Genomic DNA, 18,107 nt, shown 5'->3' with positions numbered 1-18,107 from the left:
AAGCATACCATCAAAGCAGCAGCCAAGTTGAGGCTCTAATAATTGTTCTGGCCCCTTCCCCAAAACAATTCTTGTGGTGAATTGGATGGAATGAAGTGATATAGAGGAGGGGTGGAGCCTTAACTTCAGCTAGCCTCTTTCTCAGGCTTCTGATCAATGTGGAAACCCACATTAGTGTCTTCTTTAGGCTGGGATGGGCTTGGCCCCGTTTTGCTTCCTGTTGCATTCAGTGCCATCTTCTGGCTTTGACCTCCTCTCCATCATTTATATTGCCCTGCTTCACGCCTTCTTGTTCCTGCTCTGACTTTAGGCCTTTGTGCCCTTCCTGGATCCTTGACGGGCCTGGAGGAGGATACTTCAGGTAGTTTCCTTTTCCTGCCTGGTCACTATTTCTGTCCTCCCACCCCTGGCCTAGACTAGCTCCTCTTCTCTTCTGGCTGGAGAAATAGCGTGTGGCCCAGCTGCCCAGTGTATTCTCAAGCCCACTCGTAAATGTCTAGTCACAAAGCCAGGACACTTAACGGCATGACTACTTCCTCTGTTGCAGGGTCCTGCATCAGGGTCACATGCAACGTGAAAGGAGTCATGCTGTGTTACCTGAACCTGGTTATTTCACTACAGCCCCAAAATGGGAGGGCCACAGCTCCTAGCAGAGAGGGAGGTGTGTCCCTAAAGGAAGACATCTCTTGTGGTAAACTCAGCAGCCTTTTTTCCATAATAGCCAATTTGAGCAAAATAAATCCCCTATCCCCGATTCCAAATTTATAACATACTCAGAAGGTAGCCCTGTGGAGTCCTGTGGTTTGATGTGGTTGCGAAGTTTAACAAGTCCATTAAAAACTCATGTTTCTGAGCAGGGAATAAGCTTTAAAGAGGGGACTTGTAGAAGGGCTGATCACTCACTTCCAGGTTCACTACAGCCATCCCAAGCCTCAGTCCCTCACAGAGGAATAGCACTGCTCTCAGCTACTCAGGTAGATGTTTCAAGCTTGGTCGCCATGTGACTGCTTCTGTTTTATGGCTGTCAGGACTGTCCCTGTGCAAAGGATGGTTGATGGTCCCCTTCCCCTCTGAGCTGCTTTACTGAAAGGCCAGCTCCATGTAAGGGAAGGAACAGCTCACAGAGATCCCTCTTCTGCACTTATGCATAGCATACACACATTATTTAGAGAAATACAGTAGTCCTTCTTCAAGAAACCCCTGCTAGGGTAAAGTCATGCACAATGTCCCCCACCCAAACAACTCTCCACCAACGGAACAAATGAGGCCCACCACCCAGGCCACACACTACTTACTAGGCATAGTGGTGGGTTCAGGGTCACGTCTGCCTGCAGGACATTCTCAGAAGTCCCTGATGTGTTAGCCATGCTTCTGGAGCTGCAGTGGACACCACGACCTATAGGACTTGTTCCTCTGTACCTGTCTGAACCCATCTTCTTCCCACCTCTACTCTGTACTAATTGCTCCTCCAGCAAGCCAGCCCTCCTCCCTTCCAGGGCCTCTGTGCTTGCTGCTTTTTGTTGGAAAGGCCTCCCATGTTAAGTACCCCTTGATTCTTTTGTCCCTTTCCCTATGTTTTCATTTTCCCTCCTCTTAACCACGCTCCCTTGTTTAGCTGCTGCATGCTGCTGGCCTTACTTTCCTACCCTTCTTCTCACTCCTGCCCCCAAGTACAGCAACTGTTGGGTTCGCAGCTGTGTTGTCAGTTCGTGGAGTAGGTGCTCTGTGCACATATGACAGCTGATGGGCAGGCAGATGGACAGACGGCACAAGCCAAATGTATGTTCTCCTGGGAAGCCCAACAGTGGCGGCTCTTAAGGTAGCCACATTAGGAGCTGGGGCCTTGGCACCAGTTCTGTAACTTTTCACCACTTAACCTCCATGAGCCTGTTTCCTCATCTGTGAAATGGGTGCTAATAGCACCTCCTTCAGTGGAGTGCTGATTGTGTAACTCCTGACACTGTTATGAGCCACTTAGTAATGACGGAAGCCCACTGATGCTGCAGGGTGCATGGCATTGGTTTTAGCCGTTAAGGTCTGGTTGGCGATGGAGTGCACAGGCAGGAGAAGAGCAGTAGCCAGTGTTTGGTTCCTACTTGGCTAGGTGTGCCCTTTTTCACTTTGCAACTAAGGCATTTATGATTGGCTCAAAGAAATTGGCAGCACAGGAACACAGGCTCCGGGGGCAGCATGGGTGACCTGCAGGGCAGGATGCAGAGCCTGTGCACCTTGATTTGGGCTGGGTGTGGCCCTGCCAGTCCAGTGGCTGTCCCATGCATGTGATTACTTCATCATGGAGCCTTTCATTGACTTGGCTGCACTGTGCTGATGAACTGAGACTGGGGACAAGAGCACATAATTGAGGGAAATAAATTCCCATCACAGGCTGGCTGCAGGAGTAAGCGCATGCCTCCTGGGGGTGTGTGTGTGTGGGTGTGTGGGTGTGGGGGGGGGTGTGTGTAGGTATGGGCGTTCTGGTCTTTTCCTGTGTGTGTGTGTGTGTGTGTGTGTGTGTGTGTGTGTGTGTGTGTGTGTAGGTATGGGCGTTCTGGTCTTTTCCTGGGTGCGTCTCCTGTTTTTCCCTTTCCTTCTCCACCCTCACAGGCCCTGGATGCAGGGGCAGAAAGGAGTTTGCTGCAGGCCTCTAGTGTTTGCCAGTTGCCTTCCCTTCTTCCCCTCACGCACCTGTGCTTTCTCCCATCCATCCCTCCTCCCTCCATCTGTGTGCTCACCTTCAGTTTCTGCATGCTCTTTGCTTGGATCTCTGTGACGTGCGGAGGTGAAGCACTGTTGCTGCCCTTCTTAATTGAAATCGCATTTCACTCATCTGGAAATGAGGCAGGGGAGGGAGTGGGGCACTTGTCCACTTGCAGCTAATTCAATACAGAGCCAGCCCTGAATCTACTGACCACAGGAATATGTGGCAAGATCTGAAGACGTTAGGCACCAGAGTCATTTGCATAAAACTAAACCAAAAATCATACAACCAGCCACCGGTTTAACACCCACACACACAAATGTCCTTGTCTAAAAATTAGGAACTTAGCCACTTGGGTCATCAGAGCATCTGAAGTGGGTCATTACTAATCAGTTGTTTGTAGCAAAGAGATTTTTTTTCCGCCCAGTATTTTCTGAGCCTTAAAAAACATTTCCTGGATTGTGAAGCCGGTGTGCTGTGGGCTGAGATGCACGTAATGGGTGACCTGGGGAGGCAGGTTGCCTCAGTTACAAAGAAGCATGGGTAGCATGCAGGCAGAGGAGAAGAGAAATGGAGAGCCCTCACTTGACACCCTCTGACCTCAGCCAGTGGAGCTGAATGCTGGAGAGCCAGGACTGAAATTGCAGTCACTTTAGATTATTTGGAGCGAGGAGAGGCAGGGAAAAAAGGGTCTGTTGACTACAGGAAGCTGAATTCTTCCTCTGCTGAAAAGCTTATTAGTGGAAGGGGAAAAAGCAATTACTTGGCTTTTGCTAGTTCTCTGTGGCTGGGACTCAGGGCTGTGACAGCAACCCTGTCACTTGTACCTTAGCCCTCACCCTGGATCCAGAATCTCTGTGCTGGGCATTGCCCCAAGCCATTTGGGAGCAGTGCTTCTGGGATCCTCCCTTCCAGAAAAGAGCATGAAGGAGAGGCAGATGTGAATGTTAGAGAGTTTAAGAGAGGGAGCAAGAGTTGTCTTTAGACTGTGCTTATATTGGGTGCCATATTGCCTCTGGCAGGAAGTTAACAGGGCACCATTTGCCTAGGAACCTGGTTATGAGCATTAGGGGCTGGTTTTGAGTGGTTTTTAAAAATTTTTTGCTGTCATTTTTGGTGAGCTCATTTTTTAAATCCTTGCTATGCCTTTTGTCTCAGCGTAAAGAAAAATTAGACGTCACTTTGAACAACTGTAGTTCCACCATGAGAATCTATTTACCTCAATATGACAGCTTGCATGGAGGGAGATGGCTGAGGAGCTAGCGTCCATGGAGCAGGGTGCCAGGCTTCCTTCCCCACACCCATGATCCTTGGTTGTCTTGAGCGATTGTTATGGCACCTATGTCCCTCATCCTCTGTGAGCAGCCTTCCTTTGGACTCCCTCACTGTGTGGCTGTACAGCCTAATCCCTTTCTGATCCCCAATCTCCTAATCTGTAAAACTGAGATGTTTGTGGTCAGCTCCTCCAAGCAACACCCTCCTCTGCCACCCGGCAAAGGAAGGCAGAACCATCAGATGACCAGGTCTCTACAAACAGTTGTCTTTTATTTCTCTTCCATCAGTCTTTTGCATTCATATTTATCCTTTTTATATTTCCTAAATGTAAAAAAGAAATTTCCAATTTCACCACCTTAATTGTGTCAGTTAAATTTTACCCAGCTAGATTTCTAATTTGATGAGTCTTCTCATCTTTTATCGCTTATATCTCCATTCTTCAAATGCTTTCTCTGAAAGACTGAGTTCTGTTCTTTTCTGTTCTTCTTGAACACTTCCTATTCTTCCACCTTTTCACCAGAGTTCCTTAGTAGTTGAGTCAGTTCATAGACTAATGCCTTTTGGGCAGAAATGTATCAGTTTTCTCTACTACAATGTATATTTAAGTCTCTCATTGGCTACTATCTAAATTCTCCTCCTCCACTTTCTGTTTAAAAATGTTGCTTGGTAAATGAGCAGTCACTTGCTCTTCCTAAACATTGGGCCATGTCAGCTTTGAAACTGTGTTGTCTTTTGACTAGCCCAGCTTCTACCTTGGGCTTGCTTTATTCCCTTCCTTCCTACAAATCATGGCCTGACAGACTGAAGCCAAGTGAAGCTTTTATTGCTTTCAAGTTTCCTTTTTCTCGCTCTGTGTAGGGTCCATATTTCACTTGGAAAAAGTTGCCCATTTATGAATATTTGAGAAGGTTCTGACTTCATGATGTCCCTAGTAGTGGACTCTAATGTTTCCTCCAGTTGCACATAGAAGAATCTAACCATCCAAAATTAGTTCTTTAAGTGGATTTATGTGCTACACATTTTTTTTTTTTTTTACAGATCCCTTATTCGTAACTGAGTTCAGAACCAGCTCTTTTGACACTAAACTGTACTTCCTAATCTTGTGGCCAGTTGTCTTTGTCTTTGGTGTCATGTATTCATTGTTTGCAGATGTCCCTGTCATTAACAAGCATGGATGTGAGCCTAGAATTTGGATGACTTCTATTGAAATATTGTCTTATGATCACTGCTGGGTGTCTGTGCCTTGAGATGTATTACTGCATAAACTTGGGTACGTGCAATGGGATGTGTTGCTTTTCAAGGGTTCCTAGCTTGTTTTTTAGGTCTGAGGAAGAAAAGCTGAACAGATGCACAAGGTCCTGAGGCTTAGTGTAAAACACAGTTAGGAGCTCAGGAAGATTTGAGGAGGGGTTGCTGTGGCTAAAGTCATTGTGAAAGGGATGTGTGGGTGGAATTTTGTTACCCCTAGAAAAAGACCTTTCAGTAGTACAAGGTCTGAACTTTCAAAATAACAGAGAACCTTTGGCTTCAACTTTTGGCACTTTTGAAGTTTCTAAAAAAAATGGAAGAGGAAAATCCAAGAATTCTTTTTCCCTTTTGGTACCGAGAAACTGTACAAGGCACATATTAAGAATGATGACAACAATTTAGCAAATTGCATCTGCTTCTCTCCCCCCCCCACCCACTTTTGCAGGAATGCTCTTGAATAGAAACCTTTGGATTTTTTCTGTGCCTCAACTTCCTTGCTTGACTTTCTTTGCAGTTTCCTACAAACTGGCAACTGAACATGTTGCTCTCATTGCGTGTTTGTTTGAGACTGAAGCGCATTGGAGACCTCATGGTGTGGGAGAATAGCCCAGATTTTGACTGTTCATGTGGTGTTGCCTCCTTAAATGTCTTGGGTCTGACCTTAATTACTCCTTGCAGAGTCTGGCCCTTTGCTTGTGCCAGGCAATGTGTGGTAGGCACTAGAAGAGTCCCTAGGATGCTTGGAGATGGAAGAGTCTATCCTTTACCACCTCCAGGGTTCATACATGTGTCCAGCATTGCTGAACAAATGCAGTGACCTTTGGGCACATTTGAGTCTAGCCAAGGGAGAGCAGGTTTAACCAGTGTTTTTCTGGGTGAAATGTAGCTTGAAGTTGGTCTGATTTCTGTTCCTCAGATTTGATTTGGAAAGTGTAAGCCTTTGTTTGTGCTTTGCTTTTATGAATCAGCTTGTTTTACCAGCTGTGCATGTAAGTGGCTTATGATCATGCAAAAGAAACTCATTGACAGTCAGTCCCTCATTCTGCCATCCACTGGAGGGAGTCAAGGAATATTTCTGCCTGAATCAGTGCTTTACAGAAGCAAAGCTACTTTCTGAATAGGTTGGGGTTCTTCTTAGACTCTAAGGGGCTCAGAGTAAGGCCACAAACATGCTGGGAATTCAAGTTCTTCATTTGTGTGTCATGTGACTTGGACCTCAGGAACTGTGGTTTTATTTTTCTCATTTGTGGGAAATAAAATGTTTACCTCTTTCTCTTTGAATTTGCTTTTTTTGAATATCTTTGTAACAGATTCTGTAATTCCCTTTGACATTGTCAAATCATGCCTTCCCAGCCTATAAGTGCCTCGGGTCTGCACAGCCCTCCCTCCACCTTCCCTCCCTCACTGTGGTTCCTGTATAGATTGCATCCATCACCACTGACATTCCCGTTACGAGTGCCGTCCCAAAGGTTTCGCTTATACCCATTAGGTTCTAATCACCATCATTTAATATCACTTCTGATACATCCTGTTCATTTCCCATACACCTTCATTTGTACATAGACGCTTAAGTACACTTATAGGCCTTCCCTGACTTTTTTTTAATCCCTGTGTTTCAAGCATTTTCTAACAAAAAAATAAGGAAACACATCAGAGACTTTCTCTCTCTCCCTCTCCCTCTCTCTACCTGCCCCCCCAAGTTATTAAGTGTAAGATCTCTGTCCTACAAGCCAAGTCAGTTTTGACTCAAAAGGAGGCACCAATCTTCTTAAATGGAAACTTAAACTTTTTTTTTTCATTTACTCTCTATCACTCATGTGTGTTTATCGCTGTTGTCTTCTCCCCCCTCCACCTTTGGGAGTGTTACTGAAAGACAGACGATTGTAGGGACTGCTCAGGCCTCACACCTGGAATGATAAAAAGCTCTCAGGCAGATGTGTTCTGTTGAGAAATGGTCCTTTCTGAAAGGGGGCTGTGGGGAAGAGGGGTCTGGTGCCTGTCTGAGAGGCTCCCCTTCTGCTTGCCCACATGTGACCATGCACTCCCAGTTCCAACCATCCATCCAGACCCCTTAGATGACCTCTTCAACCCACAAGACAGCTTGTTGTGAAACAAACACATGAAGCCCCTTTTTCCTCCATGGAGGCCAGCAACAGCTCCAACTCCAGCTCCAACATTTTCACCTTTACCTCGCAGATACTCTGCCTTTCACATATTGCCTTTCCTCTCTGCCATCCTCTTGTCCCCACTAGCCCACTGAGTTAGAATCATTCTTTCTCCCTACTGCTTTGCTTTGAACACACTGGAGAGGGGCACCTTTCTCTGGTACCCAGGACCTTCTATTTTGCATGCCTCTTCTTTCCAGAATATTCTAGTTTGGTGTGAGGTTAAACTGTACAAAATGCTGTTCGAAAGAAAGAAGAAAAAGAGAAAAGAACTTGTCAAAGTGCATTTGTTAGATCACCTTTTAAATGAAGTACAATAGAAGGGAGTTTTTGTCCAAAGAAATGGAAAACCCCTGCAAATCCACTGAGCTCCCAGAGAGCAAGCTCCTTTATCGTGGCACTGACATTGAAGTGTAATTTTTTCATGGCTGTTTGGACTGGAAAATGGGGGTGTGGGGAGATGGATCTGTGATTATTTCCCATAAATGACAACACAATCACATCACGCTCTGCTACAAACATGCTCAGGGAATTTGCCTTTTTTACATATCGTGTGAAAGTAACAGCAACAATCATGGCTCTGTAGAAATCCAAGGGCACAAACAAATCCCTGCAGAACTCAGTTTCCTTTGGAGTTCTGAGATGTAGCTGTGTTCTCATTTAGTGTGACTTCTGAGTTCCTTTTGGGGTTGGGTTTGTAAAATAAAAACTGGAACTCACACCTTCCAGTTACTTTATTTGTTTCTTTAAAAAAATCGTCCTACGAGTATCCTCCAGGTGAGCCTGCAACATATTTCCTTCCGTTGTGTGCTTTGTTACCACACATCTGCTTTCATCCTTTCTGGATTTCGGCAGGGGGCAGCCCAGGTGCCTTTGCTGAGAACACAGATAAATGGAACTTGTTGCAATCCTGGCTTTAGGAGTTTCCTCACTTTTTCTCCTCTCTTGACCCCCACCCACCCCCTTAATTCTAGTGTGGTTTTGATAAACTGTTCAAGTAGCCTTGCCTGGGAGAGGAAAAATGCAGGATTCATCCCTAGCTGCACGATGGCAGCATTTTTCACTCCACACTGCCATTCTGTGCTGTAGGGACAACTTAGAGGGGAAATTTTCTCTGGGAGGCCTAGGCCACTTTGGACCCCTAACGGACTCTTTCCTGTCAGAGGTGAAGGCAGACAGAGAGGGTCCCAGAGCTTCATTTTGTGGCAAGCAGGACCTCTCTGAACCCAGCAGGGGCTGAATAGGAGCAGGCTGAGTCTGGCCTGGCCTTCCCAGGCTGCCTCTTGCTGCACGATCCCCATTTTTCTTGTTTCTGTAAACAGTGGCAAGATCTTCAAATATACAAAAGCATAAATGGTCCCCATTCCCCAATTAGTCATTTTTAATAATACCCAGAGTTGCCTTCAGAGTGTTGATTCTCACAGCCTGATGCCAAAATCCAGGTCGGTGAGGTTGGGGGGCAAGAAAGAGAGTCAGGGCAGTGAGAAGGTTGAATTCCTTTAGTGTTGGTCTTTCCTGAAGCCTTTGTTCAACGTCCCTTGGAGGCTGGCAGTCCTGCACCGAGGCCTTTCAAGCTCTGTCCAGGAACTCCAGGCATGGTGGCCCCACTGTGGGAAGTGAGCACCTAGTGGTACAAAGAATTCTTGGGTAAAATGATCACTTGAAGGATCCGTATGAAAAGGAGCTTCTTGCTGGAGGAAGGTGTGTGTCCTGTCCTTTCCCTGCCGCCCAATCCCTGACCTGCTCACGGCCTCTTACCTTTCAGTGGACTGTAATCTGTAAGTGTCACCTTCAAGAAGGTAGCTCTGTTTAAACAGCTGATTAGGAGTTTGCCTTTTTCGTTGTTGTTGTTTGTTTTTTAAGCCACCAGGGTGGAAAAATGAGCTGTAGAAATGTAAGGCCAAGTCCTGAACGTTCTCCTCAGCTAGTAGAACTGTCCTTGGCAGGCTTGGCAGAGCTGAAGTGGGTGAAAAATTGGAAGATGGTCAAGGCAGCAGTGCCCCTGGAGGGGGAGACTTCTCTCTGCCATTCCCTGGCTCTGTCCCTACCAAAAGAGAAGAATTAGAGCAGCAGGGCAAACAGTGGTGCTTGGAGGCCATTTTGCCCGTCAGCTGGGTGGAGAACCTACTTTTCACTGAGTGCCTTGGGCTCTGTGAGTGCACTGGAGTTACGATGTCTGTTGGGAAAGAAATGCCAACCTGAGACGGTGTTTGAAGGCTCCTCCAGGAGCCCTGCACCCATCCTCACTCTAAGCTTTCCTGCCTGAACTACAGTGGCTGGATATCAAGATGTCCCACTTATCAGTGTTGATTTGGATCCTGGTGTGTTCCTTTTGTGACTTGGCATTTTTCTTGATGAAGCTTTGCCCTGCTAGGAAGTAGAAAATGGAGTGGACAAAGTTGGTCAGCAGTTTATAAAAAGTTGAGATGATTGTCCACTCAGGACTTGCAGGCAGGCTGTGAATGCCCTGTTTCATGCGCACATGTGAGAACTTGTATCATCTTACTGAGATGCTCAATATAAGGTAGTCTGGTGAGCAGACTACCTTGATATAAGGGGACACTCTTGGAGCTGAGGTGTTGTCACTCAAAAACACTAACCACTGGAAATTGCCTCTCAGGCAGCCTTCAGCCAGCTTGTCAAGGCTGGAAAGACACAATGCAATAAAACCAGGGAGTAAGTGTTTAAGAAGCTGCATTTGGGAATGTTGCTGGGTAGCTTACTGCATTCTAGATCTGGGTATGACTGTGCAGTTAGGACACAGCCCAGGGGTCATGGAGAGTCACCCACTGGTAGGACTTTTGGTCATCATTCAGTGAGATCCCACTTGCCAACGTGTCCCGGTGGAAGAATGGCCTAGTTTGTGACCTATCCCTGTGGGTATACCCACTGCTTTGCCACTAGCCTCTTCCTCCCTGGCCTGGAGGGAAAAGTTAGGTTTAGAATTAACAAGCTGGGAACAAAATGGGTGTCTGTCCATCAGCACTGCAGATCACACCCTGTTAAAAGTGCCTGTTGTAGTGGAATTTTAATGCACCATAATTTATTTGAAATAAGTGATCTGAGGCCTCAGTAGTCTCTTTTGCATTGTAGGATTTGATTTGACCCCTGTTTGCAAAATAAAGCATGCATATTCTGTAGAACACCTGCAGCCAGTAGAGGTTGCTCATTGGTAACAGAATGCCAAGAGGATTGGACATGCCCTAAAGTTGTGCCAGTGAAGACTGAGAGAGAACAACTATAGGCTGAGGCACATGGGGCAGGAGCATCAGGCTCCAGCACCTACACAAGAGGAAGAGGAGCACAAGGACAAAGCACAGCCCCAGTCCCTCCTGCCCACCACAGAGATGCCAGCCAATGCCACTTGTAGCCACCACCCTCTGTGTCACTCCTGCTGGTCGAGTCTGTTAGGCTTCCCACCTGCCTTGGGTTGTCCTTGGGTTAATTAGGTTGAAAAAAGAGAAAGGAAAAGCTTTAACCCTATCTTCAAAGTAAGCAGATTGGTTATTTTGTTTTTCAAAGAAGCGGTCCCATGTACAATTAAAACTTGTTTCTGGTAAACCTCATTCCAGGAAGGATGAGCTTTTAACAAAAGGCTTTTGACAGCTGCAGGCTATTTCATTTTTTTTAATGTCGAATGAAAAATCAATACATTTTTCTGGGTTATACATATTCAGAACAGGCCTGATATTTCCATTATAATGGAAAGTGGGTGTCTGTGCACATCTCGCCTGTCAGAGCTGCACCACCGCATTTTCCAAGCCACTGCTAAATATTTCAAATCTGATTTGATTGTGGTTCATGACAGCTAATGTTTCTCAGCTCTTGAGCCTGCCGACAGGCAAACGCACTTTATCCACCTCCCCAAACATTGCTCCCCCCAAAGAAAAAGGAAAGAACAATTCCGTTCTTGGGGGATCACAGATTGGTGTATTATTTAAGTAGCATGTTCGTGTGAGAGCCTTGAGTAGAGACACACTGGTTCTTAGGAGAATTTCCAAATTTCTATCATTTCGAGGCAGTGTGGGGGCTTTGTCAGTTTTGAATTAATCTACATTATCCTGTTAAGAGTTAGGAACAGGGGGATTAGTCTTAATCATTGATTGACTCCCCTTTCCTTCAAGCCTGTAAGCTATTTGTAAAATACCCCCAATGGACACGTCACTTGGCCCCCATTATTTGGGGGAACAGTACCATTTTTTTTAAACAACTGGAACATTTTTGTGGGTGACACATTTGGGGAGTGTATGCCTCGGGTTGAATGCCGACTCCGTGATGATACCACTTCTTTTTTTGGCTTCTGCCTTGTACTCCTTCCACAGACCAATTTCCAGATTGTTCATAAAATTGTTACAAATCCCCATGGGGTTGCCAGCTGGCTTCACCACAGATGGGGAAATCAGGCAGTCACCTTTACCAAGAGGTGTGTAAAGAGAACAGTTGGCACCTGCAGTGAGCAAAACCACCTTGACTGAAGGGGAGCTTTCTGGGACTGTGCTTTCATCTTCCCCAAAAGCTGAGCTAAGCCTTTCCTTTTTAGAATGTATTTATCTGCTGGGATTTTTGCACCTGAGGCCTCTGCTCTTAACCAGGAGAGCAGACCAGGTGCTGCCTGGGAGTTGGGAAAAGAAGGTGGTAAAGGAGAAAGGCTTGTAGAGGTCTTCAGTCATGTTTTACATGGGATTGAAAACCAGAAGGGCCGGTAGACCCTGGTGTTCAGGACTTGCTTCTGTTTCCTTGGCCCTCCACATGGAAACCCAGGCAGAAGAGAAACCCTAGCCGCAGAGCCACTGTGCAGCACAGCCCTCATGGCGAGTGCCTCCTGTAAAACCTCCCAGGCTGGGATGCCATGGGCCTGCCACTTCCTTGCCACAACCAGGCCCGGGCTGGGGGGAGGGGAGCACTTGGAGAGGCTACCTTCTTGTCAAGGTCCTTGCTATGCCCTTGAGAAAGCTTTCCTGGTGTGCTGGGCTTGGAATGTGAAATATTAATCACTTTGAGGGGAAGATGGTTCTGATGTGTCTATTTCAGCCCTAAAAATGGCACAGTGGCTGTTGAGTATTTTTGTGAAGGAAAGCAACCTCCTTCTCTAAGTGAAGACAAGACTTTCCAGATAAAACCCATCATCAGCCCAAGTCTTCACCTGTCCCCACCTGTCAGTAGTTGATATCGTAGAAAAGGAAATTCCAGTACAGCATTTGCTGCTGACTTCACAGAGGGAAGATGCAGTCCATGATCTGTGGGAGAAAACTTCCCCTCACTCTGTGCTCCAGCAGGACATGGGTGTCAGCAGTACATCCTGAAGGGGAACAAGGACAGCAGAGTGGCCCTGGGAGCTCACCATGCCATACAGTTCTCTGGTTTGGAGCTCGACTGCCAGGAAGACCAAGCCCTTTCCGTGGGTGCCTAGGCCTGGCTCTTGGTGAGGGGGCTCACTTTACACTATTGGGGCTAATAAAAAAGACACCCTGTTTGCAAAAATTGTAGGCTTGAGCTGTCCACCCAAATTCTCAGTTCCTATCCCTGTTTTTTAATCTTTTCTCCAGCTTTATTGGTATTCAGAGCTCACAGTTTTTCTGTTACTGTCAACCTGGGCTTTCATCCATTTGGAAGAGTTTTTTCCCCTCTTGCTGTTGATGATGATGGTATAAAGACAGATGGTGTAACTGCTTATGAATGTCCTATTTTATTTCTCCAGGACCAGACAGTTCACTTGGAGACGTATATTATTTCCACATGCTCAGGTTAGGCGGCCCAGACTCGTCTGTCTCCTGGAAGCCAGCTGCCCTCCCTGGCCTTGCCATGTGGAGGGCGACACCTGTAGGTCACAGTTGGAACTACATGAAGCTTCAGCTTTCCTTGAATGGGACCTAGTTTTTCAGAATTTTCTAAATCATTTCTTCGTCTACCACATATATGCCACCCTTTTAGTGGGTACGCCACAAATAACTCAAAGAACTCAAGAGGTAGAGGACTTGAATTGTAAATCTTGGGGAAAAAAGATCAAAATCAGCTCTTGAAACGATCTCTTTGGTTTATCTTCTCAGTGGGACTTTACTGCCTTTGCTTTCTATTTGTGGGGGTCGGGGGAGGGGCGTGGAAGACAAAGGCCCACATGGGCCTGAGTGAGGGGTCCAGGAATAGGCACAGAGCACCATCAGGTTTCCTCACTCGTATCCACAATCCACTCATCTTTACAGTCACTGCCTTCTGGATAGATTTGTATGTAAAGTCTCAAAGATGTGGGGTCAGTGTTGAGTGACAGTGTTTTAACTCTGCTCCAGTAGCTGGACTTGGAGATGGCCACTCAGTAGGTAAATTCCCTCTCTTCTGTGCTGAGTGAAGCCTTCAGTCACTGTTCTTTACCATACCAGACTGCTCTCTAATTTTAGGAGTCAGATTGTCTCTATCTGCAGTGATAGTGTGTGTGTGAAAGAGGAGGGACCATTGAGCCTAATCAAATTTGCAGTACTGCAGATACTTCATATCACAACTTGTATTGGGGCAAATCAGTGTATTTTAAGAGACCTAACTAATTTCTGCAGGCCCAATTTAAAAATATTGATTGACTGAGTGCCGGTGTCACCATTTAAAGATGAGTTTTGTAATTATAGTGTTGGAGAATTTTATCAAAAGCCTAAAAGTGTTCATGGAACATCTTGCCTAGACATAAGAGGATCCACATATCATGCTGTGTAACTTGCTTGTTATTACTCTCCTAACACATATATTTTTCTTTACTAAATGATGTATGGTATTAATATTGAGCTGTATATCTGATTAACTTCAATCCATGATTGCTTGGTTTTTCTCAGTTTGAGCTAAGGGTAGGCTGGGGAGATTTGATGTTAACTTTACTGTGTAGCAAGACAAAAAGGAGTTACAGAAATGTCATGTGGACCTCTTAGTTGATAAAAGTAAGCAGTACCTTATTTCGTCTGTGTTTCTCACAACTGCTTTGTGAACTCCCTGTTGTTGGTAGTGAAGAAAGAGCATTCTCTGAGCCCTAGTTTGATTTTCCTGTTGTTGGAGCTCCAGCATCTTTCTGGAAGAGTTAGGAAATTATGATTCTAAAATGATGCAGGGTTATTTTAGAAGCTGTGTCCTAGAGGGTCAGCAGAGTTGTGAATAAACAGATTTCTGGCAGTATTGGCTAGGATCCTAGGCCACGGTTCTAGATGGTATCCTGCTCCTTGGTCCCTGCTGGGTTGGGTGTCATGCCAGCCTCAGGTGATAAAGGCACATGTCCCTGCTCTTGTGCCTCTGCACCCAGGCAGGCATTCTCTTCAGAGTCTCCTGATGATTTCTCTGTTATGGTGGCGATATTTACCTCAGTTTGTCCACTTTATTTGGGCATTTAACCTGTTCTTACTGTAATGCGTGTTTTGGATAATGGTCTAATGGTCCAGGAGAACAGACAAGTGTCTCGTTCTCTTTCCTCAGCATCCCAGAGCATCTGGGTTTCTTCCCTGACTTGGTCAGATGGCGTTTGCTTTGTAATAACCTCTTTTTGGACATGGCCATTCTTTTACTTTCACTGTAACACTGTGTGCTGAGTGCAGAGACAGTCCCTGTACAGTGAGCAAAGCTGGAATGACTTAAAGGAAAGTATATGACACAAATTTTCATCCCTTTGCCTCTCACCACTGACTCCGGCATGTCTACAAGATGCCATTGATTTCTAGAGCTCTTTATGTTGAAGAAATAGTGTCACTGAGATTCCATGACTCTTCAGAACATGAATGACTACAAAAACCACCTGCCACCATCTGGCACATGCATAGACACTGCCAGGCCAATGAGGTTCAGTGATTTGGCCGGGTTCGGTCCAATGCAGGATGTTCTGGAGGTGGAGCTAGGCAAGAAGTAAATGTCTGGCTGCTTGTTTGCATTCTCAAGTGTGAGAGACTTACATATGAGTTCAGGGATTTCTTCAACAGGATTGGATTTTCATTTGGAAAAACTCAAGTGAGGCATTCTGAATTTATCTGGAAATACCTAATGGCCACAGGCCTGGCATGAGTTACAACCTCATATCACTGTTTTCCCAGACCATGATGAATTCTTTGCTCAGTCAAGGCTGCTGGGAAGAGAGGAGGAACAGCCATTGCCGTGTACTTTGTGACTGGTAATTCTTCAGAATAGAGGCTAAGAGTTCTCTCCCTCCCTTCTCTCCCTCTCTGTCAGTACTGGGGTTTGAACTTAGAGCTTCACTTTTGCTAGGCAGGTGCTCTGATACCTGAACCATGAAGCAACCCTTTTCTTTGCTTTAGTTATTTTATGGATAGGGTCTTGTGTTTTTGCCCGGGGCTAGCTTCAGACTGTGATTCTCCTACCTACTGCCTCGTGAGTTGCTAGGATGGGCAGGCATATGCCCCCACTATGCCATTGGTTGATTGAGATGGGGTCTCATTAACTTTTTGCCTGGGCTGAGCTCAAACCACTATCCTCCCAAGTAGCTGGGATTATAGGAATGAGCCACCATACCTGGCTTTCTATTTTTAATCCTAGACATCTCTGCTTTTCTTCTCTTTCAGAAGAAGTCATTGAAGATGTTGAAGGACCCAGTGAAACAGCTGCTGATCCAGAGGAGCTTGCTAAAGAACAAGAAAGTGGAGGCGAGAAAGACCAGACCAAGTGGACAGGTAGTGTATGTAGCTGCCCTCAAGCCCTCCAGGATTTCTCCCCCTGGAAAAATGAGGTTAATAATCGAGAGAGCAGATACACCCTTAATCTGCCCCCAAAATACTGTATTGGGTCTGGATGAGTAAGAGAAGGATTTTGTTTTCTTTTTGAGAGATCACCTTCATTCTCCTTTATCATGCTAACTTTTTTATATAGTTCTTTAAATAGTCTACAAGCCACCTTGTTTATCCAGCATCCAGGTGTCAGGCTCTGAGGTAGGACTTCTGCATGTTTGAGGTTACATTTCTTGGGTAGTTACGTAGTGTTGGTGTTTCTGGCTTTATGTCATTCTTCCTCTGTTGAAGGTCCAGCATGGAGATTTGTTGTGTGCAACTTGGTCAGGGTCACCCCTGAGTCTCAGTCCCAGATGCTCTAAGGAAGTCAGCAGTGAAAGTGGTCTTTGTCCTATATTTGGGAGTCTGAGGAGGACCTGCATATTCTTCGTGTCCTGCCCTCCCCCAGGGCTAGCACCCACATGCTAGATTCCGCCTACAGGGGAGACAGGCAGTGCAGCCAGGCAGGAGGACATCTGACCAAAAGCAGAAGAAATTGAAGAAGCCAAGACAGGAAGTGCTATTTCTGGAAAAGCTGGTTCTGCGGGAAGGAGACAGCAATTTCTCAAGATGACAAGATTTCTGTATTGAAGGAAAGAAGAGCTGAGACTAAGAAGAAAAGCTCTGGGTTTTTTTTTTTTTTTTTGAAGAGGAGCAAAGTCTTTTCTGAGAAGATGTAATGGACAGAGAAGTCTCCCAGAAACCAACACAATAATAAGAGGAAATAATATGACAGGCAACACAAATTATTTTGTTTGGTCAAGCTAATTCTTACTACCACAATTAATATTATAATACTCTGATATTCTTTAGGAAAATATTTACTTTCTGGAGTCCCTATTGGTTGGGCCTTTGTTACTTTTCCAGGCAAGAGTGTTCTTAAATCACCTCACTGTTGGCCTTCACTATTTAAACAAGATACAGAATCTTGGAGAGAGGCCAAAGAAGAGCAATGAAAATGACTGAAGGCTGAGAAATACTACCTCTGAGGAGAGGCTGAAGGGATTGAGGCTGTTCAGCCTATAAAAGAGAAATTAGAGAGGCAATGTAACAGCTTCCAAATATTGGGAGGGATTGGCAGAGGAGGCTACCTGCTGCTGTTCAGTATTTCCTGGGAGGTAGAGAGAGAAGGCAACTGAATGGAGAGGGGCACACCAGGTGGTTTTTACCATCCATGCTGCTTAACACCCCCTTTTCAGCGAAGCTGTATGTGGGTTCCGGGGTTGCCCTTGAGATACCACGGAGGGACAAGTTCAGACCCTCTGGGAGGATTTGTAAGGTAGACTAGGGAGTAGGGATGGATATCTGTGGCCAAGGTCCCCCTGAATGTGGTGAGAGAGGTTCTGCCTTTGTTTCTTTGCCCAGACCAAGATCCCAGTTTGTGCTGCAACATTAAGGTGAGAGCTGAACAAGTGGTTCAGGTTACAATCAAACCTACCTGCCCCAAGGAGGTGAGCAGGGCAGAGGACTACACAAGCACACCTTGGAAACTGGGTGACCTTCAGGGCTATCTGTTTGTTGTCACTGTCTGGGTGCTTCGTTTCTAATCCTGTCTCTGCCACTCACTAACTGTGTAACTTTGCTTAAGGGCCTCAGTTTCTTCACATGAAATGGAGATTTAAAAAGTACCTCCTGCCAACAGGACTGCTACAAGGGTTATTTGAATATGGGAAACCCAGGATGGTAGCAAGCGTTATATAAGGAGTTTAATAGTTTAGCTGGATAAGAATAGGAAAACCAATAGCAGTTTCTCATAGCTTCTCCATTTGAATGTAAAACTGAAGTTTGGCAGGTTGTGGCTTCTGGAAATTTTGAAAAGCTGGCGGGAGCTATAAAGAAGGATTTGGAGGGATCACGCATATGCTACTCTGTTGCATGTGCTAAGGGTGCGATGAAAACAAAAGGAGCCACTGCTTGCAGAGCTCCTAGTGTGTGCAATGCCCTGTGCTGGCAGCTTTCTGAGAGCCTCTCAGATCCTGATGA

At 45.8% G+C, this 18,107-nt stretch overlaps 1 protein-coding gene across 5 annotated transcripts in view; it reads left to right on the top strand.

Moving 5' to 3' along the window:
- Zfhx3 (zinc finger homeobox 3) overlaps positions 1–18,107 on the top strand; it is a 246,152-nt gene that overhangs the window by 186,039 nt on the left and 42,006 nt on the right. For 4 of the 5 annotated variants that reach the window (XM_074055740.1, XM_074055743.1, XM_074055742.1 and 1 more), the window contains one exon: positions 15,924–16,031. In XM_074055740.1, the coding sequence (XP_073911841.1) occupies positions 15,924–16,031 (108 nt within the window). The remainder of the gene's footprint in view (positions 1–15,923; positions 16,032–18,107) is intronic. The other variant, XM_074055741.1, reaches the window with a different exon arrangement.

Source organism: Castor canadensis, chromosome 15 (genome assembly GCF_047511655.1).
Source record: "Castor canadensis chromosome 15, mCasCan1.hap1v2, whole genome shotgun sequence".
NCBI lineage: Eukaryota > Metazoa > Chordata > Mammalia > Rodentia > Castoridae > Castor > Castor canadensis.
The sequence above is the reverse complement of the archived record's forward strand: the minus strand, read 5'-3'. Positions and strand labels throughout refer to the sequence as shown.